The sequence below is a fragment of the Papilio xuthus genome, unplaced genomic scaffold (assembly GCF_000836235.2).
Source record: "Papilio xuthus unplaced genomic scaffold, Pxut_1.1 DF828952.1, whole genome shotgun sequence".
Taxonomy (NCBI): domain Eukaryota; kingdom Metazoa; phylum Arthropoda; class Insecta; order Lepidoptera; family Papilionidae; genus Papilio; species Papilio xuthus.
Window position 1 is genome coordinate 6,493,735 of NW_013529697.1, and position 26,172 is coordinate 6,519,906.

General features: G+C 32.4%; 1 protein-coding gene across 1 annotated transcript in view; it reads left to right on the top strand.

The window, feature by feature from the left end:
* Positions 1 to 7,144: 7,144 nt before the first annotated feature.
* LOC106124607 (zinc finger protein 177) overlaps positions 7,145 to 26,172 on the top strand; it is a 50,523-nt gene continuing 31,495 nt past the window's right edge. The window contains exon 1 of the mRNA XM_013321457.1: positions 7,145 to 7,742. Coding sequence (XP_013176911.1) covers positions 7,554 to 7,742 — 189 coding nt within the window. The 5' untranslated portion in view covers positions 7,145 to 7,553. The remainder of the gene's footprint in view (positions 7,743 to 26,172) is intronic.

The following is a 26,172-nucleotide window of genomic DNA, read 5'->3' on the forward strand; positions in this document are numbered from 1 at the left end:
GGTACCGGAGAAAGAAAATTACTAAAGAATATCGCTATTACAAACAACGTAAAGATAAAAAAGTCCATTGAATATTTAAAGGCGTAGGTATTCTTTGTGACATGTCAATGTTGATAATTACGCTATACTAAGCTTACATTTTTTAAATTTTTGGTCGTAAGATTTTTGTAAAAATTATTGATTATAATGTTCACAGTTAAACCATCTAGATTGCTTACATTTTATACTAATAGTCAAATCAAACAAAATATTATTATTAAATATTTCTTAAAATCATTTTAACAGTATATCTGAACAACTACTTTGAAAAGGTTTTATTGCTTTATTTCTCCGTTTGATTAAATTAAACGCTATAAAACCACCAAGCAATTACAGAGCAGACAGAGTCCATTCTCGTATGAACGTTTTCGACCAATAATTTGTGATACCTAATTCAACACTCGAAACGTTTAAAGTCTTTGCATATAAAATTTCTCGATTCGTTTTCAAATCGTGTTTTTCAGATTAGGGATGTCCGAATCTTTTGTTCTAATATCAACATTTTCTCACTGCGTTAGTTTATAAGCAAATGAAAAATTCGACTAAAATATATTGGGATTGTTAATTTGAAACAAAATTAAAACCCAATGGATCGATGTATTCCGTTCGTTTGGTAATTGTTTATGGCTTTGACTTTAGTCATCAACAGCATATGACCTTATATATATATACATATAGCGTTTCCCTAAAAAATGTTATAATAATATTCATTTTCTCTCTATCTTTCTTTCATTAAAATGTTCAGTTTTTGACAACCCTATTGCATTTAGAATATTTCACCCAACAGTAGTCATCTCAGTATTGCTAAACGCCGGTTGCCATTCTCCGTTTCCCTAGGCGATACTTTTCAAATTGCCTTTTGCCGAAATAAAGGTTTACGAATCGTGCCATCACGCGAAAGACCTATCCCACTGTTTTGGTATTCTAAATGCACACTAATTTAAATTCTTATAAAAACGTTGCTTTTGAAGCAATTATAACATGTTAGTTTTTTAGTGCATTAGGTACTAAATATCGACTCTAAAAATACTTGGTCTTTTCTATTTTTTCTGTTAAAAAGTGATTTTTCTTTTTATTGCGACGTTTGTTTGAAATTTACACGTCAGATCTGTCTTCTGTGGTTTTCTTTTCTTGGTTAATTTGTGGTTGAATTAAATACAAAAAGTAATCTCTTTTAATATTAGGTTTTTATCTTATTAAAAAGATTATGCAGTAAATTCTTTAACTTTTAATCACACGTGATTTATTTATTTAAAATGTTGGTACTACATGCTACAAGTTGAATATTATCCATCAGTTTTTGTTGTCTACTAACGACTGGCCCACGGCAGGTGTGTACAGTATGGTTTAAATAATTGTTTCAACTTACCTTGTGATTACTGTTTTGTTGGAAAGTACACTCAGTAATTATGTTGTAAGTTAAATGATATAAATAATTGTATTTCTGTGCATTCGTATCGAAGTAAATGATCCAGTTGATTCATTGAATGTTTATATATGGATGGCTATATCGGGACTCAATAACACGACTGTCCTGAGATAAGCCGAAGACAGGACCGTATGGAAGCAGCTGGTCGACACAGATATGTCGACCAGAAAAGGCATATTTAGAAGCAAAGCAATTGCGTATGTCTATGGGCAACGGTCACTTCGCTATTCCGCTCGCTCGTTTGCCACCTTATGATATAAAAAAAGACGAGTCCGACCTTCAGTAATGAAGGATACGAAAAATAAGAAGATTGGATGTTTAGACAAGTTGGTGACAGAATGTAAACATAGGTTCATAAACTTTTGAATAGGTACCAACAATAGACTATACAGAGAAGAATTATTAGTGGCAGATTGTGTAGGTAACAAGTAAAAAAAAAATGAAATATTTTATCTCACTCTACCTCTGTGGTAGTTAAGCGATGGATTTGATATCTAATACGATAATTCGGAAACAGTCTTTAGATGAAATGACTGTCATAATCAGTTTACCAAATTAATCTTTTCAAAATATTTGGAATATATAAATTGAGTTTTTTCTTCTAGATGTTTTGTTAAACAAAAACCAGTGGGTTGTTCCTGTAAAATACGAACGATTTAACATTTAAAATTCGCTCCCGAGGCGATATGGGAGCACTCTAATTGTTGTCGGACGGTGCAAATTATAAATTCATTAAAAGGCCTCCGACCGCTCACCGGTGATCGTGTATAGCTGCGGTTACTTTTTATTTTCTTATCTTGTCTGCTTTTGTTTTGAAATAAATTTAAACAAACCCACTTGACTGTATAATATTGATAGTTACTGTTCTAAATGTAACGGGTAAAGTAAGCACGTTAGTAACTTAGGCAATTCTTTTTTATTTTTTTAATTACTTTGCTCTGACAAAGTCTCTTTCGACCTCTAGTCTGTTGAGTAGCATTGTACAAGAGACAGTCTACTCAATGTAATGTCCGGTTGTATGGTGTGGATTAAATTCGAGTATAGCGTGAGGGAATGCGTCTGCGCAGACGCCGTAGGCCCGGAAGGAATGGCCGAATTAAATGGGAGCTGGGACGCACGCGAAACGCAGCGTAATCGCAGGAGCTCACGACTGAATTCTTTATAGATAAATGCCTTCGACTTTATCTGTTCCAATAAATAGGTAAGTACACTTTTACATACAAAAAATTTCAAACCTAAACAACTAATTAGGTAGAGGTTAAATATTCATTAACAACTTAACAAAAAAAAAATTCGTAGTCGACTTCCATTTCAAAACAATTCATATTGACTAAAAGTAAATAGGTTGGTACCCTTAGTTAATGATTAATTAATCATTATATAAATATGATCTATGTAACAGTTGAAGTGTATTCAAATATATTTTTTTATCACAATTGTTAATTTTATTATGACTAATTTATTGTCCATATCGTAAATATCATATAAATCCACAGCCGTTATTCGATCACGTTACAATTTGTTTTCAATTGACCGGTTACTGATATTTAATAAAAAGAAAAAAGAGGACAACTAATAATGTCCAAGTAAAACAAACCGCACGTCGTCGAAGTCAATGAATACGTCATAAAATGTAAATCTATCCGCGTGGATACGTCAGAAAAAAATGACTAAAGCCCGGCATGTCGGAGTTATGTCATGTCCTGGCTTATGGCGCAGATTAGAGCCAATCCGATTTTGATGTCGGCTTCGATTTTATACGGATTTTTGTATTGTTGATTTATTTTATTTGTAGCACGGGCTATGGGCCTCGACTTAACCTCAAATATTTCTGATATGACATATGATAAAAATTTTGAATATGTCGTTTTTAACCAAAACTGACGTTGTGATCCTGAAAACGTAACGTTTTGTCATTTAACAGGTATTATGAGACACTTTATATCTATGTTTTGCCTCCGACTTCATTAAAAATCTTTAAAAAAGTTTAGTAGTCCATGTGTTCTTCCAGAGCATGTTCTACATCTGTACCTAAGGTATGGTGAACTCTTTTGGAGATACTTTCTTATAAACATTCATCCATCCATCTAAAAGTTTGCGTTTATAACATTAGTAACACGATATAGAAGTCCGACCGATTCCCTTTACTCATTTCTCGTGAGACGATTCACTTTACCTCCTATAGTTGCTTACGAAAAGAGATTTGTTTGATTTTCCTAATTAAAAATAAACCTTTTATTCAACATCATTAAGGAATGTGAAGAAGAAATAAGTTATTTATTTCGGCTCGCAATTATTGACACATTTGCTGATTCTGCTGATAATTCCACCGCTTTTTGATTATTTTAAGAGAAAGATATTAACGTATCTTTTATAAAAGGAATAAATATTCGGTGTATTACTGGTCCGTGACACAAGAGCTCACTTCACGCTGCATCTGTGATCCCCCTTGGGACGGACGTTAAGCGCTTATTTAATCGGATTCGAACCCGAGTCGCGTACGGCTTAATTGTTATTAAATTTCAAGTCAATTTGTGCTGTGACAGGATGTTTGGTATGACCCCTTAGTATTGTTCATTGAAGATATATGTTCTTATAGGCGAATATTTGTATAGTATGTGAGTATATACCTAGTTGTTTTTTTTAAAATATATTGTTTTTTAGGATGTAAGTAGACAAACAGGGTTATCTTAGTAAAGGTTCAGAATACTTTTAATCTATAAAGTAGTTTATGTTAACGCGGTGCGTACGTTTTTTTGTAAACCTTTAGACGAACATCATTCGAAAATCTTGAAAGTTATGGTTAATGAATGTATACTAAAATACCATATTTTTTGGTTATAAAAACAATTATCACATTCTAATACATTTTTTTGCAAAAGTATCTTAGCGGGTTGCAAATCAAACCATAAAACCACTGTTTTGTCTTATTCAAGCAACAATACACATGCTAAGAGCGGACCAATGGCATTAAAATTTCAACGCAAACAATAGAAGTGCCGGTATATCACGATGCGCAGGCGCATGGGCGGTGCCACAGCGGCTCCGCCCCGTACCGCGACCACGCCTCCGAAAGCTCGAGATGTTCCGACACGTGATTTATGTCGTGATTTTTTACGGAACAAACGAGAATATAAAACTGTCCGACATCGATACACTTACCATCTCGGCCCAGCACGCGTTTAGAATGTCGCCGTACACATTCTCCGGCGAGTGAAAACGTTAACTTTCGCGTAAACGAAACACCCACTAGTGACACGTTCTTGTTCAACCAACGTAACGTAATAACATAATCAGATATAATAGTTTACTTATTATAATATTTGAACAACAGAGCAACAAATATTAGCAATAGGCTGGATTCACAAGATTTGTCTACGTTCAGTTTCACATATTGATTCAGTATGTTTAATTAATACCTTTTGCCAAATGCCAATGACATGGGTTTCTGAGACCAGAAGTTCTGTGTAAAACATCTCGTCATCCCTATTATCTCTGACAACAGAGATAATAATGCTATAAACGGAGATTTTAGTCTTGGAAACCCACAGTAAATAAGGCATTAAATAAGCATTTTTATAACAGTTATCTGGTTAGTAACTACTTAAAACTACTTTTAATGTTAAAAAGCTTATTCTAAACAATGATGCAAGTAATAACAATAATGAATGAAAGTGCGAGTCAAGATTAAGGGAAAATATAAGGCTAGTAAACAAACTTGCATTGTATAAATTTCATTACGAGCTGTATGTGAAATTTACATAAGCCAATATGGATTGTTCTTTCGCGTAGAAATCATCGCCGTATGGAAGTTCCTCTTAATTTAATAAGGTTCATGGTAATTGGATATTCATTGCTACCTCTTTTTAAGTAACCTCTTTTTTCGAAGTGATAAAGTTATGAATTCATACTTGGAGATTTTCTTGTTGGTATGAGATTCGAACCCAGGACAAATTGTTAAAGCTGCTCTAATTATTATAACGAAGTGTAACTCTTTAATAAATTTGCTACCATACTGTGAAGCATACTCATCCGACCATCGACACTTACCCCGTGGGTTTGTGGTTGACGGCAGGTGTGTGGGTCATCGACATTTAATATATCATATGTACGATATTATTGTCATTGAAAATTCAATCTTAATCCAATACACACAGAGTTTATATTGCTATACGTCATTTCTAAATTTGAGTTGCATCGTACATTGACTGTGTTTCGTTAAAATCAAATGAATGTAACTGATTTCGCTCAGTGATTTCAATTTAGATGTGAGCTGAATTAAATGCTTTGCTGATATGATAAGGAATATTTTTATCGTACAAATTCATTAAGAATTAAATGTCTTTTATGGTAACACTAGCTATCGCCCGCGACTCCGTCCGTGCGGGATTAAAAAATCTTGATTATTAGCCTATGTGCTATTCTATACATTGTTCTACATCCATACAAATTTCATCAAGATCCCTTCAGCCGTTCTCGAGATACCTTTAAACATACATTCTTCGATCCATCCATCTAAACATTCGTATTTATAATACGAGTATTAGTAAGAAGTAAGATTAGTAACATTTTAGTAGACGAGATTTCGATTGAAAGATATTATCGGATTAACAAAATTATGATCTTTTATTAAGAAATTAAATGTTCTGATACTTTAATTACTCTTATTGGCATTAATAATAAGATAGCATCAGTTTTTCTCCGACTCATATAATGATTTTCACTTTATGTATTTCTTATTGGTTTGTGTACCAGCTAACTTGTCTAGGAAACTGTAGTCAGCTGTGAAATCGGCTTTGCTGATATTAAAGACGACTGTCAATTCGTAACCTGCCCAGATTGTTAACAAGGGGCCGTCAAGACAAACTTATAGGATTTTTTATTTTTTTTTTGTACTGCCGTGCAAGTACATGGTTAGAGATATTTCTTTAGTGAACGAATGAATTAGATTTTTTCCATTGTATTATTGTTTCAAATGTGTAACCAAGTGTAAAGTGACATGTTAATTAAAGACAATATAATCAGCCACATCTATTTAATTAATCGATTTGATAAAATAAATAGCAGATTAGAAATTCAGGCAATCGAATTTCCAGTATGAAAATATATTAAATCAAATATATTTATATTTATTACTTTGATATCTTCATGTATTTAATAAAAATAAGTATTTACATTCAACAATAACATTTAATTTAATTTCCTGATTCGATATCCAAAAAAAAAAAACAATTATTTCCAATCCACATATCCTAATCAGCGTAATAAATTGCGTATCATTTAAGGTATCGACATTAAAAGCTTCTATGACGAAGCAGATGTTAGAAAACCCCGATAAAAAGCTGGCAGGTAGCATAAAAACAAAAAAAAACTCAATCCGGTGCGCGCGCGCACCTCGCGAGCCTCCGCGGCGATCTGACGGGCGGCGCGCGAATGCAGGTGCCGCCTTTGGAGGGGAGCACCTTACTCTGCACCTTACAAACTTAGATCTGCAAGCCAAATGACTCTTATTCGTTAAACAACAAAGTTACTTTTACACTGTGATAATGAATCAAACAGGTTGTAGGGCTTACTCCTCTCCTTTTTATCGAACAAAAAATGAACTGTAAACGCGATCACGGCCGTGGCTAAGGTCAATGTTAGCGCTTCCTTCAGTGCACGTTCAGAGAAGAGCGCGCGCGCATCCTTCGCTCGGTGACGTACTCCCGAGCGCCTGGATGAACACTACCGTACGGGTTGAATGAACTCATACGAAAATATTAGCAATCGATATCGGTAATCGAGTGATTTAAATCGCGTAACTAGTGAACATTTCCCATAGACGGATCGACTAGAACGTACTACGTATATTTGATTTAAATCAATCGAACATTTCATCGGATGATCGATCACACGGACTCGATATTTCATTGATAATCACACAGACGGGTCGGGACGATTTTTATATGTATCCTCATTAACAGTGATGGAAGACTTGAATATATCCAAGGATTAAAATATACACGGACTTGTTTTCTTTTTAATTTTTTAATCTGGATTACAATTTTATCTTAATCGTTTACTAGAACGTAATGTGCCAGTGATAATGGAGACACTAGTTCTGATACCTCAAGAATTGAGCCTGGCTCTGAGGCCGGGGGGTGCTAGAGGAAGAGAAGCTTCTGTCAGCGTTTGGACCTCAACTGAACTCCAGCGAGGGTCCCTGCTGTACCCATTTCAGGGTACTATAAGGATCGACAAGCTACATGTTTATTCCTACGTTGCTGATCATGATGTAAGTAATATGATATTTACTTTAATATACAGATATCATCATAAGAAAAACAATTGCTACACAAAAAAATTAGAATTAAATTTGAGGTCTTTTAATAAGATTGTACAAAGATCTTTAACATATTTTTGTTCTATTAATTAGATATAAGCTGTTTCTAAAACATAAATTACATCCCATAGCTAAACTTTTACTCAAATACGATAATTAAATAATGGATTAAAACAGATTTCGTTTAATACTTTTCAAATCGTAATGTTATCTTTAATACTAATAATTGTGTGTTAATTTTAATTAGTCTGAAAATGTAATTGTTAACATTATATTGTCAAATCATAAATTAAAAAATCGCATTCACAATTTGTCTCTTAAACAAATTATAATTTGTTTTATGTCATAAATATTAATCGCAATTAGAAATGCAAATAATTATTCAAATTGAAATAAAATAAAACGAATGCCATTTTTAATTAATTACAATTTTAAATTGCAATGCTGCAATTTAAATGCTCCGTAACCATTAATTAAAATACGTGTTAAGGAAATAAGTTTAATGATATAAAACATTATATTTAAGATAATTTATCTGTTTAAATTTATATTAATAGCTAAACTGAATGCAATTCAACGTCAATTTAAAATCTCACTAATATTATAAATGAGTACGTTTGGATGTATGTTTGTTAGATGTCTCCACACCTATGTAAAGTATACTCTGGAAGAACACATAAGCTATTTATTTTTTTATTTCTGTACGGACGGACTCGCGAGCGACAGCTAGTAATATTTAAGGTATGTCTATTGGAAGAAACGTAAGAAGAATTAAGACTTTACACAAATTAAGATGAACATTTGATCAAACTCTCTAAGTACTGACAAACTTGTTAAAAATATTACACTCTTTCTGTTTTAAAATAATAGAAAAAGTATTCTGTAGATTCCATTGTCAAAATACCTTTTTGATAGGTTGAATCTCTTAGATATTTAAATTGAAGAAGATTGCCTGAATATTTATAGATGACATTAATTTAGTAATAAAAATAATAAATCTTAATTATTAAAAGTTTTATTAAATAATAATGTCAACAAGGTCACTATAAAACATCAAGAAATCAATCTACTTTATTTATGATACATCTCGCGAAAAATTTCGTTCCTCGTAAATTATAATTTTGTTAGAAAGAAACATATGTTAAACTAGCTGTCGCTCGCGATTCCGTCCGCGTGAATTTATAAAAAAAACTTAATAAGTGTAGCCCACTCATCCATCCACATCACATCCATCTAAACATTAGCATTTATAATATTAGTAAGTTAAATTAAAAGCAGCTCTTCACGGCGTAAATTCGAAAAAATAAATAAATAGTATCCTATGTCCGTCTCCTGGCTCTAAGCTACCTCCTCACAAATTTTCTTTAGTTATAAATAGTGTAACTAACACGACTTTCTTTTATATATATAGATGAAAATGAATGATACAGAATTAGTCGATTAATTTTTAAAGTTGTTTTAAATTTAAAATATTGTTCGTTAAAGTGTTCGTTTTTGCTCTTTTATTTAAAATATTTATTCAATTATAATAGTTCAGTCTATTTTTATTGCATTATAAAAATACGTGATTTTTTGTTGCTTTCTGTTTAAACGGCCTAATACATTACGAAGTAGAGGGATTTGTTTATTGTTTTCTTTTCGGAAGGAAGGAATCGGAAGAATATGATAAATTAATTAAAACAGACTATTAATTTAAAAAAAATCTGTCCGATTAACCGCATATAACACTCCGCGTATAAAAACAATTTAAATTATACCTCAAACTTAATTCAGAAGTATTACAAGTTACAGGTGCAACTTACAAATATCTTACTAATATTATAAATGGGAAAGTTTAGATGGATGGATGTTTGTTAGAAGGTATCTCCCGAACGGATCAACGGATCTTAGTAAAATTTGACCGAGATGTAGAATGTAGAATAGTCTGAAGGAACACATAGGCTACTAAGTTTTTTTTAAATTAAGCGCGGACGGAGTCACGGGCGACAGGTAGTATAACTATAATTTATCCCACTATCATTCGGGTAATTAAAATCTTAGTTACAAGTTCTCCGACGGGAACTTAGAGTAACTCTTTAGAAGTTTTAAGGGTGCACATATTAGGGACCTTCATACTATTTCGCATAGCAGTGATAAAACAAATACATTTTTTTATGACATAGTATAGATTTTATATCAAACGATTGCTTAATTCTGATTAATATTGCGTTATTTAAATTAACTAAGCTTTAAAGTCATTAATTGATTCGTTGAAACATTTTTTCGTATAATGAATTAGTTATCGTTTCCTTAAACCATTGTGTTAAATAATGTTGAACAATGTTTCTATCCATCGCTTTTATCATGAAACTTATAAGTTTATTTTTTTCCTTTAGCTTCCTCCATCGAATCGGTAGCCGCACGGAGAGGTAACAATCATGCGGTTAAAATTACTATAGAGTTTTTGTTTGATCGATCATAAAAACCCTCATCTCGTTGGCGACCGACGTCAGACGTGAGGGAGAGAATATTGCCTCTAACTGGACCCGATTGTGGTTTACAAAAGATTACCTAGTATTGAGTTTTTAACAGTTTGCAGACGTGAATTGTGTTTATTGTTTAAAGTATACACAGAAGTAGAAGCTTCGCATTTATAATAACTTTATCTAAATTAAATTTACCAAGGATTGAAAAAATAACATAATATTTGGATGGATGGATACATGGATGGATTTTTGTTAGAAGGTATCTCTAGAACAGCTAAATGTTTCTCGTTGAAATTCGAAATAAATGAAGACCATAGCCTATAAGAACACATAGGCTATTTATGGAATAAAACACTCTTAATTTTTTCATTATCATCAGCTCACTATAAGCCCCCACCGAGGGGCTCGGAGCCTACCCTAAGTTAGGGGTGATGATATGTGCTTAATTGTTTACAGTTGAATTGTAACGTTAAAATAAATATGACTAGTAGAAGAAAAAATGATTTAACACGAACTCCATAAGTCGGTCTAGGTTTAAGCTACCAGTTAAAAAAAAGAAAAAGTTTTGGCGTTTTTTATTTCATATAACAACAACAAAAATTAGCATCTACAACATTAGTTAACCGGAAGTGATCACATCGAAGTGAACACAGGTGTAAGAACGCGGACTTTCTCTTTAATCAACAGGTTTAGGCGGGCGATGCCGGGTGTGGCGTGTTGTGTAAAAAGTACCAACATACATGCGAATGCCGCGCATAAAAAATAATATTAATTAACGTAATTCGTACATCATTCGACAGTAAAACACACATCCTTCAAGCTACGTTGTGAATCACAGCCATTTATTCATATGTTTACGTTGTAATTTTTAAAAGTAAAACAAAAATTGATTCCATGTATCCTGTACATTCTATACATTGTATTCAAATTCAACGCAGTGTATATTAATATTGCGCAAATTTTGTTATTAAATGAAGAGTAAAATAATGTTGTTTAAATGTGTAGGTATATTTTTAATGTTTTTTTTTAATCGTAGATCAAGTACAATATGAATTAAAAATATTGTTATCAATACGAATGTTTAGTGGTTGGATTTTTCTATTTAGAATAAGCCAGCGCTTGACTGTTTGGATATATGTTTGTGAAAGAAAGAAATATCTCCAGAATCGTTGCATGGATCTCGCTGAAATATAGCATATATGTAGAACATAGTCAGGAAGAATACATAGGTTACGAATTAAGTTTCTCTTTTTAACCTCGCGCAGACGAAGTCGCAGGCGATAGCTTGTTTCACGATAATACTTTTATAGTAAGAAGAAGTACGAAAACTATCAGACATGACAATCAAAACCAACTGATTGCTTGATTTTGTATAGATAACCATGAGAAAATATAATATTGTTTAGTGTTTGAAGAATATTTGAGTTTGTAATACTGTATTAGTAATTAATTTCACTTCGTTAGCCGTTCATTGAGCTCGCCACTGAGAAACACTACAAGATAATAGAGCTAGCGGAAGCGTTATTGACTCTAATATTATACGAAGTAAAACGAGATTAGCCCTCTCTATCGTTCATTTCGTAAATAATTATCTACTATACAAATTCAGATTGAAACTAATAAACTTCTCAGCTCTCCCATCTTAAAACTTGGACGAGTTAAAGATTATTTATACGACAAAATATTATGACATATTCCTAAAACATCAAAAAATTATCCATTAGTGTGGGTTTCCATTGAAGAAATGTTACAATAGAAACCCACATTTAGTTGAATAACATTATTTTCAAGATGTTTCTCTTTGCATCAAAGAAACAAAGAAGCAATAAATATTCAAAATGAACGAAATCGCTTTCACTTGTGATATACACCATACAAGGTAGTAACTTTTTGTGGCTTTCGAAGCACGCGCCGCTTCGTTCATTACTACCTTTGCTTTGTTCCATACAAGAACCTAATTACAATTGTTCGGAATATTTTGACAAGGGCCATTTATAAATGCGTTACGCCGTCTCTATCAACGCTTTCAAAACTCTCAGAAGTTTGAACTGTCTGTTAAATTGTTCGAATGTAAAGTAATTTTATAACTTGTTTTGATAACTGTTTTATTGCTCTCAAATTAATCTTCTTTTTACAATGTGAATGGATGATTTAAAAATATCATCATCACCAGCTCACTATACGTATCACCGATGGGCTCGGAGCCTGCACACATATCTTTGAATTTCTTCTCAGATATGTGCAGGTTGCATCACAGATAAATGCACAGTGCCTGGATGATCGGTATTTTTTAAATTGTGTTTTTTGTGATTGTATTTTATTATTAAAAAAATATATTTATCATAATTATTCCTTTATGTAGTAATTGTTGATTAAACATTTAAATTTACTAAAGTTAAAACTGTTGTTTTTGTATTCAAATATAATAATTAAATCATAATCTTTTAATTTTACGATATTTAAATGCGACTGTGCGAAACTTATCGCATTGTTCACACGTTTTCTTCGTTTTTGTCTTGTATAACAGAACAAAGGTGCGGCGGTTATAATTTTATAAAACATTCTGGTTTGCGTAATTAAGAAAATCATAAATTACTTGTCGTTGGTTTCTGCGACCGAAATCCCTGTATAAATCATATATTTATCTCCGTTTTGTCAAAAGTAATAAGAGGGATGACGATATGTTTTTTAACGATTAATCAACGAAAACTACACTTAGTTTTAGTTGTATTTTGGTAAGTTATTGTTCTCTATTTCAAACATTACACCTGTTAGTAGCAGCTTATCTTATCCTATATATAAAATTCTCGTGTCACAATTTTCGTTCCCATACTCCTCCGAAACGGCTTGACCGATTCTCATGAAATTTTGTGAGCATATTGAGTAGGTCTGTGAATCGGCCAACATCTATTTTTCATCCCCCTGAATGTTAAGGGTAGTCCACCCCTATTTTTTTTATTATAGACAAATACGCGGACGGAGTGGAGTAGTGTGCGACAGCTAGTAGTAAATATAAAATCCTCGTATCAAAATGTTAGTTACTATACTCCTCCGAAACGGCTTGACTAAGTTTTATGAAAATTTAAATGCATATTTATTTAAGTCTGAGAATCGACTATTATCTATTTTTTAAAGTCGCGGGCGAAGTCACGGACGACAGCTAGTTATAGACAATTTTCAACGAAGTTAGATCTTGTGCATTGAATAAACTATACAATAAAGTGGCTTACTGTATCCGTACTTTTCTCGTATCATACATCCACACTTTAGATCAAGCTCACTAATCTTCCATCCCACATATGCCATTCAGGCAATTTCTTGATTTTAAATATCAATTTGCAATTTGTAGTACCACTTACATTATAATTGGAATTCTATCAACTTAAACATAAAGTCTATATTACCTTATACAAATAATAGCTAATTAACATAACTGTCCATGGAGTAATTAGTGAGTCCTGTATTTAAGTGACTTACAGGGATAGTGGTTCTTTACACTTTTATAGCAGTATGTATATGTAGGGTTCGATTCCCGCAGCGATAATTGTTATTGAGAAGGTATTTAATTGGCATTTTATGTCAAAACCTTTTCTTGTTGAAGACAGAACAAATTTGTATTTATTGTGAACTTACCGTCGCCTTCTTTGCATAATTAGACGATTAAAAAGTGATAAAATGTTCAATGCGATTTTGCACATTCAGGCTCCCAAAAGGAACTTTGTTATTGTAAAATTAACAAATTGTCGCAGTGACTACTAGCGGTTGCCCGCGACCTCGTCCGCGCGGAAATTAAAAACATAATAAGTAGCCTACGTCCTCTTCCAGACTATGTTCTATATGTATATACAATTTCATTGAGATCCGTTCAGCCGTTTTTGAGATCCATCTAAACATTCGCATTTAAAATATTAGTAAGATAGTTTTGGTTTCGTCAATTATTTGACTGAAATAAACATTTGAAACTCATTACAGTATTGCTGCAATTACAATAGCTACTGATTATTTTTGTAAACAAAAACAATATTTTTCATATACTTGGCAACATTGTCTCCACTTCTTACATTGTATCTTGCACACCGCAATATTACTTCGCATCCTAGCACTTCAGTAATATAATGATTATAACAAAACTGGTGTGTCCACTAATGAATTGCTCGGGTTTTATAACTCATAAATACTAGTTACATAGCTCTGACTATACGCACTAATTACTCAAGTGTTAAACAATTAAAATATTTGTATCGATGCGCTTTCCAATTTATAAGTCGGCAATTTTATTGTAGAACATATTATGAGTTAGTTATTAAGTAATTGGTCGAATTATAAACGCATAGATGTATTCTAATTTCCTTTCCATCCATTCCGAGTTACTATCTTAATAATATTATAAATGCGAAAGATTAGTGGATGTTTATTTGAAGATATTTCCGGAACGACTCAACGGACCTTAATGAAATTTGGCACAGATGTAGAACATAATCTGGAAGAACACATAGACTACTTATTAAGTTTTTTTAATTCCGCGCGGACGGACTGTCTGGCAACAGTTAGACTAAGTCATATTGTGAACTGTCGATGATTGATTTATTGCGTTTTAAGAAATGAAATCTTGGATCATCAAATCGTTATTCAAATGCATATTCAATGCAACCATTTTGTAACTTAATTTTATTCTAATGAACTAAGTACTCAATCGGCATAGATTGTAATAAAACCTGTATAGTATTTAAAGTGGTTCAGCATATCATTAAGTTCATAGTGAGAGGATATGCTATTTCATACGTAGTGTCGGGTCGTCGGCGAAAGCCGCACTTGCTATATCGTTCACGTATGAACGCCCTCGCGCTCAACTTAACGCTTTCATAGATAATTTTTGTAACAGATGATATGGGACGAATCATAGATAATATTTTACTTTTTTATTTTATTGAAACAGCGTTAGACTTGTAGTCTAGTAGACTTGTGTGAAGGTTTAGATTTTTTTTTGTTTTGTAATTGTGCGATTATGATTTTTAATGTTGAGCATATTTCTTTTGATATTAATCTTTTCTGATATTAAATATTTAGCCGTTCCTGAGATCTCTGTATTAAACATATTGTTATCCTTGTCATAATCTTTGGCACTAGAGAGACAACAATGTTTGGGGGTGGGTTGTGGGTGGGTTAGAACCCCACGGTAGTTAGTTTAATATTGCCTTTCGTTTGATTTTATCTAGTGTACAGTTAAAACGAATTACATCTATGCGTGATTTATCAATTAGCCGTGTGTCAGTAATTACTGATCGTAGTTTATCATGCGTTTAATTATAATATGAATATGAATATCTAATGAGAAACAGTAACGTACGTACGATGTTTATATTAGTAATGGTTGCTTGAACTCGCTTGTTAGTCTTTACACAACTAGGTTAGATTATATCGACCTTCCTCATATAAATACTAGCTAATTCCCGCGACGCCGTCTATGCGGAATTAAAAAAATCTGTGTTCTTCCAGATTATCTTCCGTGGAGCCGTTCTGTAGTTGTTATTACAAACATCCAAACTTTCGTATTAATATTATAATAATAATCAAACGTAAGACAATGAGATCAAGGGGCATCATTATGGATTTAAGTCGAATATACGGAATAGTCCTAAAGATTTTGAGGAAATATTTTTCCTATAAAAAGTTCTCGTAATTTACTTTAGTATCATAAACTCTAAACTCACATTCTAATTGGAAGAAAATACACTTTATAGTTTTATTAATGAAAAAAAATATTTAAATGGTCATAATGAGTCGTTTTGCATTTTAATTGTCCATCAAAAGTAATATGAGGTAAAAATGAAATAAGTTACCACGTTAGAAGAGAGCTAAGCTCATTGTTCGTACACAAAAGCGAAAGTCCATTCATTCTGCTATGAGATAATTACATGTTTCACCGCTAACATTGCGTCATTGAGTTTTTCCACAATTGTGCGACAGGCCGTATGGAAAACATTGTTTTTATACGCATATTGTCTCCATTTGCCGGAAGTTTAATGCTTGATGAACCCTTTTTTACACTTTCATTTTCATTCTGTTCTCACATATAAGGCTTTGGATTACATTAATGTTTACCTTTATTAATACACTAGCTGTCGCCCGCGACTTCGCTCACGCGGAATTTAAAGGAGGACTTAATTAGTAGTCTACTTGTTCTGCTGAGTATGCTCTACATGTATGCCAAATTTCAGCAAGATATATGCAGCCGTTCTCGATATACCCAACGAACATCCATCCATCCAAGTCATGGTTTCAATTCGACCTTGGTAAAGTTGTATAAAGACATCCCTTATCTTTGTGAACTCGTATTGAGGAAACTCGTGGCATACTCTGCAAATTGTTATTTACATCTTATAAAGTTCAGGTTTGAAACTTTCATATGACATTATAGATAAATAAGTCTAAATTTGCATAATATCATCACGCGCAGTTGCGTATTTATGTGATTAGGTTGAGTGGATGGCGTTATACAAGATGTAGCCAGCAGCGGTGCAACTTGTGTTAGGCGTTCGTGTATAATTTGTTAATAACATTAAAGTTAATTTATGAAGATTTTAGTACATATAAAATTTTATTGATAATTTGAAATCTTAGAATCTATAGTTTTCGTAGGAGAGACCTTTACTTGTAAGCTTTGTTTTACGACAACTTATATTTAAATGTCCTTTTCATCAACTGTAAAATACATTTAAAAGCAAGCGTATTTATTTTTTACATTAAAATTCATTGTTTCTTTTATTGACATCAAAGTAAGTTATAGGTCAACAAATGAATTATACAGACATACATACAGAATGATTTTCTCGCTTTATACCATCGCTATTTATCCTGCTTTTCAATTGCTATGTCCTAGAGCGACTGCCGCTAGTTGCAGACGCCGCATTTCCATTTTATGTTTATGAAGCCATATTTTACCTTATTTATTCAAGTGAACAGCTTTTGATGTGTTTCCTGACTCCAGTCAATACGCAAATACACTACGAATTCATTCATTTTGATTAACAAAGTTTAAAATTAACCATTTTCTTCTCTTTCCTTGATCGTCTTTTATTCTACCGTCTTTTTTTCTCGACTTCTTTGAAGAGCGCATTTGCCTACGAGAAATAGGATGAAAAGGGTGGACAGGTTTTGAACATCCAGCTTTGAACAATGTTGTAATATAGATGTAGATAGTAAATATGTTCTTAAAAGTAAATTTCATTACAAACTACGTTTAACTTAAGGATACCAATACTGGTGTCTACATGTCTAGTTCCATAAAACGATAGACTGGCCATTTTATGACACTAAAAAAACAATTCCAATTACAAAAAAGAAACAAAATGTTTTCGAAAGTATCAATCGACGTTTATTCATAGGAATTTAATTGATTGGAAACAGATGGTCCCTTGTTAGTCGCTTGAATCGATGTTTAATTGATATTTGGATAAAAGACACAATACATTGATAGTCACCGTAACGCTCAAACACAATGACCACCCCGCAGTGCTTAGCTTTCATAAAAGAATATAATCACCTATTGTTCGTAAACTCACAAAAATAAGCAATTAAATATGCTACAAAAAGCATAATGTAGCTCCGCTGAGAATTTTTTTTGGGTGTCTAATTAATAAAATCTTCTAAATTACATTATAATCCGACCGATTTGCATATTATCTTTTGATGTCTTCATTAAATAGCACGATTAAATTTTGCATACAAGAAATGCGATATAATTTTGCTACAAAGTAATCTGATACAGTTCGAATTGTCGAACTATAATTATGTTTATAATTATTTAGCACCTATTTAAATATGGAAATTAAGCCCCTTTATACATAAGGCAACACAAATCTTCAAGGCTACTATTGTAATCTTGCATCGCGAGTATCGCGTTGCGCGCGTTCTGTGTGAACAATGTTAAGTCATCGACGCAAGTCCCCCATTCAGTCAGTATGGGTATAGTGTCTCCACGTCATCTGTACAGATTTGCTCTGGTATTTTGAAAATCACGGCATCACAGTATGCGAGCGACAGATTATAGAGTCGCTTTGCGAGTAAAATCGCTGAGTTTCGAGAAAATTTCGCTTGTGTTTCGATTGAGTTTTGAGTGAACAATATAACATTAAAGCTAGGCATATTATTCGTTTTATTTAAATAACAATTCTATAATGTGATTGTTATCCATTATAAGTATCCCGAAAATGGAAACCCCAAAACACTGCATTTGACATATTGGTTCCGTCATATACGTTAGAATATTAATATCTTAGTGAAACTGGATTCAATAAACATGGGAAGCCTCCGGTCGCCTCGTTACTTGTAAATTGGGTAACCGCTTCGTTGGTGCTGCGAGCGTTTTACACAAACTTTCATTATCACTTATTTATTGCTGGTGAGTTGCGCTTGTTTTGTTTACGTGTTATAAATTCAGATTGACTAGTTAATAAATAAATATAATGCTTAAATAAAATGAGAAATCTTGATAAGAACGATAGTAATTGTTTATTTTACTCTACACAGAACATAAGCTAGCATTAAAAGCATAACTAGAACTAACTACTGTCTTCAAAATATGGAATAACTTTAGGCATAAAATCTTACTAATATTATAAATGCGAATGTTTAGATGGATGGATGTTTGTTTGAATGTATCTCCGAAACACCTGCATCAATCTCGTTAAAATTTGGCATAGATGTAGAGAAAAGTCTGGAAGAACACATAGGCTACTTATTAAGTTTGTTTTTAATTCCGCACAGACAGAGTCGCGGGTGACAGCTAGTAGATTATAAACTGCGATATTAATTGTTATTATCTGTGAATAGATTATTTCTAGTGTAACTCCAATTATTGAATATCGTCGTTTATTTATTAACACCAAATACAGATATATCCGACAGTTGTAGAGTTCAGTGGTCGGACCAGTTAGTTAGGGTTCCGTAGAGTTATGGTCACAGTGTTATCGTTGCCAGCTCAATAAAACATAATTATTTGTTGCGAACCAATTTGCTGTTTGTTACTTGAAAGTGTTTGTGCTGTCGAATAAGAAGTATAGTTGTTTGTAATTATATAAATAATTTTAGAACTATGAAGAGTAGAACTGTTGTATTTACTGCGGGTTTCTGAGACAAAAATCCCCATTTGAAACATATTGTTTACTCTGTTTTGTCAAAGATAATGCCAGGGATGGAGATATGTTTCATACAGATATTATGCTACCAGAAACCCACGGTTAATGAATGAATTAACAATGACATTAAAAAATCTATAAATAACTTTGAATTTGACTATATCACAAAGTTTATTTCTTAACAACTATTCTATTTTATAACAAGGGCTCAAAAGAGTGCAAAGTTTAAAATTTCAAAACTTTCCAACTACTCCAAATAAGCCTGTTTTAAGTTTTTTTCTTGCGTCTCCGATGGGTAATTTATTATAGAGTATATCACAAAAAGTTTCCAAAAAAGTGTGGGCATCCTCAAAATAGTCCGGAAACGCACAATCCAACGCATCATTAGCGGTGGCGTTAATAGCATTAAACAGACATTATGTTGCCGTGCAAATTTGAAAAGTAACCTTTTGAATGAATAGCTAAAAAATTATAACATAGGGGGAGTTAATTGTGTTCATAAAAACCGGAGATAATATCCGTTGTGTGCGAATCTTTTAGATATTGGAGCATTTTGTTTGTGTAGTTACTTACTCTACTGGCGCAGCAACCCAAAGTGGTCTTGGTCTTCCAACACAAGAGATCGCCAAAGTCGCCTATCTTGCGCCTTCTTCTGCCAATCCATTGCTTATAGCTCCCGTTAGCGGTTTGTGTAGTTGAGAGAAATAAAATAATAAATACAGTCGAACTAGATCAAGCGAGAGTCCAAGGGATCGCGATATTTTTCTTGCTTATCAAGTTCTCGCTTATCTGGGTTCGACTGTAATTTATATGAATATAATGGCATCACCTTATTGGAGATGTTTTTATGTCAATGGATCTTTACAATACTAACAGTTCCCAATATTTACTTTCTATAAAAAGGTGTATAAAAAACTTCCAAATAGAGGATCATTAAATTATCGATTATGCTGATCTGAGAAAGGCAGGACATCCGCTCTATGACGACACAAATCTGGTTTTCGAGATATATGGAATCAAAGAATCGAGTGTGAGAAACATGGTTAATAGATTAAATACCTTTCTTTTTAATGAGTTATTAATACGTTAATTTTAATATACTGCCTTTCTTTGAGCGTATGGGAACGTTTAATATTTCATATTGGATACAACGCAAAAAAAAATATGTTGAGCTGATGTTCTTTTAAAAAGTGTTTAATAAATCTTACAGCATAATAGAAAGCACGTCAATGTTAGTAATTCTTAATAAATTATATATCGGATACATAAATTTAAATAATTCTATGTATAGGATAAAAAATCGAATCGCGTAAACAAGCCGATCACTCTATACCTTCATTTTGACTTGATATATTACGTCTCAAGTTATAAAATATGTTATGCACCTAAAGACGTGTTATACACAAAAGTAATGATAATTAGATTTATGTTCGTGCTATTGAAAATTGAAGCAAATTTATTCAAATATATTGCGCTAATTGTGAAATGAGTGTTTATAGTAACAACGATTTGATAGTTGACGTGCGTCTATACATCACACGTATGCCTCTACAATGATACCAATGAGAAAATTGTTACAGCAATGTGTTTATAATCATCGCTGCGTTGTGTTCATATTAAAAAAGCGCGTTGTATACAAATACCGCAATGGTTAGTGATCATTATAGAAACATACGCTTGAGTTTAATGGATTGTTTTTAATGTTAATACGATTTGTCGTGACCGGCGCTCGATGGGGTAATGGGAAACGTTTGCGTGGTGATTTGTGTTTGAATATTAAGAGCATAGTTCAAGCGCTAACACCCGTGGATGTGAGGTCAAATGCATTAGCCACCTAGCGGGCCTGCCTACGTTAACTTGTATTAATCAATGTTGCTTCTTTCGATCGTCAGTCAAGTATTTGATGTACACTTTTATTGGAATGACTTATTTACAAGGCACAAATACAAAGAAATCATAGTAATTGTGTGATAGCAAGAAATTATACCTTTTACATCATATTACTTCTTACTTATATAATAAATGGGAATGTTTAGATTGATGGATGGATGTTTGTTAGAAGGTATCTTCGGAACGGCTGGATGTATATCGCTGAAATTTGACATAGATGTAGAACATAGTCTGGAAGAACACATAGACTAATAATTAAGTTTTTTTTTAATTCCACGCGGACGGAATCGCGTGCGATAGCTAGTACATCATGTGTTTGCAAGAGCAGGTATTAACCATTGATTGTGAATGTTTCTTTGTCACTTACAAACCAATGTTATAAGTAACACTGAGCTTAGATAGGTGCAGAGTAGCATATGTCTAGCTTTTGAAACCAAACTAATATCGGGTTCTGGAACTGCTCTGGCGTTAAAATACTTCGTTGGTAGTTTTCCAGCAAATTTTATTGTGTACATTAGTATACTCAAATTCAACAAATATTACATGTAAAGAAATTTACTTTTACTTAAATCACAAGTTCGATTTAACTTATCAAAATAGCAATTTCCACTTGGAAATACCTTTCATTATAAGTTGACAAATGTGAGATTTTTCTCAATCACATTTGTAATTAAATGACTCTTCTAACGCCAAACATTATTGAGTCGTAAATAAGAATCTTTAGATCGCTGGAAGCCAAACTGTTGATTGTATGAAAAGTTTGGAAAAATAGAACTTAAACTAACTGATCAAGGTTTAAAATCCTTTGCATGGTCTTATGAAAATTATGGTAAAAGCTAACATAAATATCTTTTACAATGACTTAACAAATACTATGGTTTGTAGTATTCGATGGATCTTTTTATGATGATGTTCTGATGAATAGTAATCACCGATAATCACAAAATTAAAACATCAACGAATCAATTTACAAATTAAGTTAATGGCGTGTAAATAATTGCAATGAAAGCTTTTACTGTGATTATCTCTTTAATAGTGTTCCGTATCTCATAGGAAAAAAACAGAACCCTTATAGGATCACTTTGTTTATTATTAAAACTATTTCAAAATAAGCTATAACCTATTTTATATAAATTTAGAGAATTCATCTTACTAATATTATAAATGTGAATGTTTAGATGGATGTTTCTTTGATGGTATCTCCGGGACGGCTGCATAAATCTTGCTGAAATCTGGCATAGATGTAGAGCATAGTCTGGAAGAAGACACAGGCTACTTAGTAAGATTTTTTGATTTCGCGCGGACGGAGTCGCGGGCGACAGTTAGTGTGCTATAAATTTAATATGTTGGTATGTTAAAACATCAAGTATTAGTTCAGATTTTTTCAAATCTAACATAGGAAATATGTGTTCAAATGTTTCAAAGTCAAGTAAAGATAAACGACCACAAGCAACTGTTAAGTTATTAAAAGCAAATAGAGCAAGATAATTTAATTCAGTTACTTATAGATAACTGAGTTTTATGTTTGTAATATTTCTAACTAAAGTCACCAATTCGGACGGAAATGTAGGCGGAAATTGTCGCTGAGCGTGTGAATCCACAGATTCCGAATGCAACGACTTTATCGACCGGACGTCGCTTCCTCATGGTGAGATGACAATTTCATTAGCATACGACTTCTGGTCTATACCAGTTATGCACCTTGACGAAATATTGATTGATATTGTTGCCACGGGAGTAAATCGGACAACTTACTCCATATCCGCTGATAAACCTAAGGTGACCAAAAATACTGATACATTTATTACAGCTACTTAACTCTACAGTAATTTGGACTACTAACCGTTGGTTTCTGAGACTAAAATCTTGTCATCCTTATCATCTTTGACAAAGCAATAACAATATGTTTTAAACGAGGATTGAGGTCTCAGAAACCAACAGTAAAGGCACCAAAATATAAATATATAACTTGAGCATTTGATTTGTTGATGTTTCTTTGTTTCTTTGCGTGAATATGAAATATGTTAACCTTGAATGTAAAGTCGTGCTCATCCGTGCCCGCAATCCAGTAACCTTCTCATGTTCGCGAACGACCGCAAGAAATCACTCATATTTCACCGCACTAGGCGACATTTAATATTGACGGACACTGGTAGCCAACGGATTGACATTACTAGACTTATATAACCATTGTTGGATGTAAAAATTAGTCTTCATTTGTTTTTTATTATTTTTAATAAGTGAAGGGGGCAAAGGAACATACCATCCACAACACCAGAGGAATTTTATATGCGGTCTTTTAGATACATATATTTTAATTAAAAATGATAATCAAATAAAATTATTCACATAGACAAACATAATCATTTGAGGTAATGTTCAAATGTTAAAAAGTGTTAAGAATAAAAAATGAACACCATGTAGATATATCATATAAAAATTATATACAACAAATTGATAACGTCGCGTGTACTTTTAATATGCAGCTTATTATCCCGACATTTTAGTTTAACTGCCCGCCATTTTACACTTTGTCCAACTCAGCCATGTTCCATCATAAACCAGATCCCGTAGGACTGGTTCCCGTGCACATTTGCAAGTTATCCAGAGTTTATGAATAAATATGAATGCTTCTGTTCGAGAGGTGCGCTCCCAAAGGAAGAACGAACGTAAAGAAATAACTCTTTCGGCAATAAATACTATATAAGGTATAGGTACCCAATATGAACACAGGTTTTCAATACTCTTTTTAAATTGGCTAATGTTTATTTATGTTTTTTTTTGGTTTTCGAAATTTCACAAATCTTTTCAACGTAATTTTTTGTACCAAATTTGTTTTTAAAGTTTTATATGAAAATTTTTCCCTTTAATGGCGTTAACAAAAGAGATACCCGTGGTTTTTGAATGTAATAAATTCAAGATCGGATCACACGAAAAGATTTTTCTTGTACTTTTAAAGAACAGCAAATTAATGGAATATTGGAAACTACTTTTTTTGATGTTTTTTCTTTTGGTAAATAATTATAATAATTGGTGAAAAACAAACTGAATTAATCCGAACCTGATGAGTTGAATTTCTTTGTAATAAAATTGCGCAAAAAATTTTCTCACGATATTAGCCTTTGGTAATAATAAGATTGGACGTTAAATTAATAACAATTACTTATCATGAAATGCAAATTATTTTTTTTACTTTTTTAAATATTTTTTTTTGACTATGAACGCTTCTGAAATACGGCAATAATTTCAACTGTCAATAATAACTAAATTTATGAATATTATATATTAAATCAATAAAAAAAATTAGACTTTAGAAATGTCGGCATCCTTTGAAACCTGATTGTTCTATAATTACTTAAAACTACGATAATTGCCTGATAAATCAGATCTCAGCTGGAATAATATTACATGTTTTTAATATCTTATGGGAAACGGAAGCCTGGAGTGTCATTAAATTACCGAAAAAGGAAAGTAACTGTAGATAGAGTTGTCGCTATTTCACATTAAGTACACAAGAGGTTTTACGGTCTACATATTTAATATTTTAAATTACGAATGTGATTATCAATTTATTTTTTTATGACATAAATGGCGATACGCTCACCAATCGAATGAAAAAGTTTGTTTATTATTATCCTAAATATTTCTAACTATTTCATTGTTAAAAAATAACGTTTTCGAAAGTATAAAATAGCGTTGTTGCCGCCAAATATTAGATTTGAAATTCATTTTTTTACAAAATATGGGCGTTCATTTAGACTGAGACTAGCTGTCACACGCGGCTCCGTTCGCAAGAAATTAAAAACACTTTAATTAGTAGCCTATCCTTCCACATCTATGCCAAATTTCAGCGAGATCCATGGATCCGTTCTGGAGATACTTTTTAACAAACATACATCCATCTATTTATCCATCCAAACATTCACTTTTGTTATATTAGATGTGTGTCTGTATGATGTATAATTGTAATAATATAGTTAAGTGATTTACCAGTAAGTAACGCGCACTTGCGCGTTCAATATTCGATTACCCCGTCAATATTTACGAGAAAGCGTGTCCCGAAGAGACGCCAATTTAAGTTATTGCATTTAACTACTAGTTTATTACTTAAGTTACATTTAACATGACTTTCATTGATGTTTATAATGTTATTGTTTTATTTTGAATTTTAAATAACACAATTAAGTAATTAAAATAAACTTTACACTATAATGATTAGTAGTTTTAGCCAATATTAGTTAGAATCATTTGTAGCGAAAAGGCGCGCATTTTTTACCAAATTAAGTTTCAGATGGAGTAGTAAGAGGACGTAAGTGTTGATATATCAATAGGTCTAGTGTTGCGCCGATACACCGGTATAGTATCAGTTTTTTTTCCTAACACTAGGTATTTGAAGCTTTGAACACATTATAATTTATTTACCAACCTAAGATTTTTTCATCATAAACGTTAATATTTTTCTATATTAAATAAATTAGGAAGATACTACTTAATTAAGCATAACTAAAAAGCCAATAACTAAGTAAAAGACATTATGCCAAGAAATAATAGCGACGAATTTAATCGAAGTTAATGTTAATGGACTTGCAAAAAAATATTTAAGGCTTGAATTTTTAATTACACTTTAAAAGACAATTCCAGTTCAATAAACCATTACTAAGTTCAGGCTTCACTCTTAAATTCTCTGCTGATTTCATTCTGAATTTTTCTCACATCTTTATAATTTATAACGATCTCGTTTCGCAACCTTTGTAGCTTTGAATATACGAGTTTTCATTTCCTGTGATAGAAGTTTAACGATCTTATAAAATGTGAATGATTGATAAGAATTATCTGGATATTTGTTTTATCGAGTTATTTAATTCTTTTCAGAGCGGTCTCTTAAAAGCC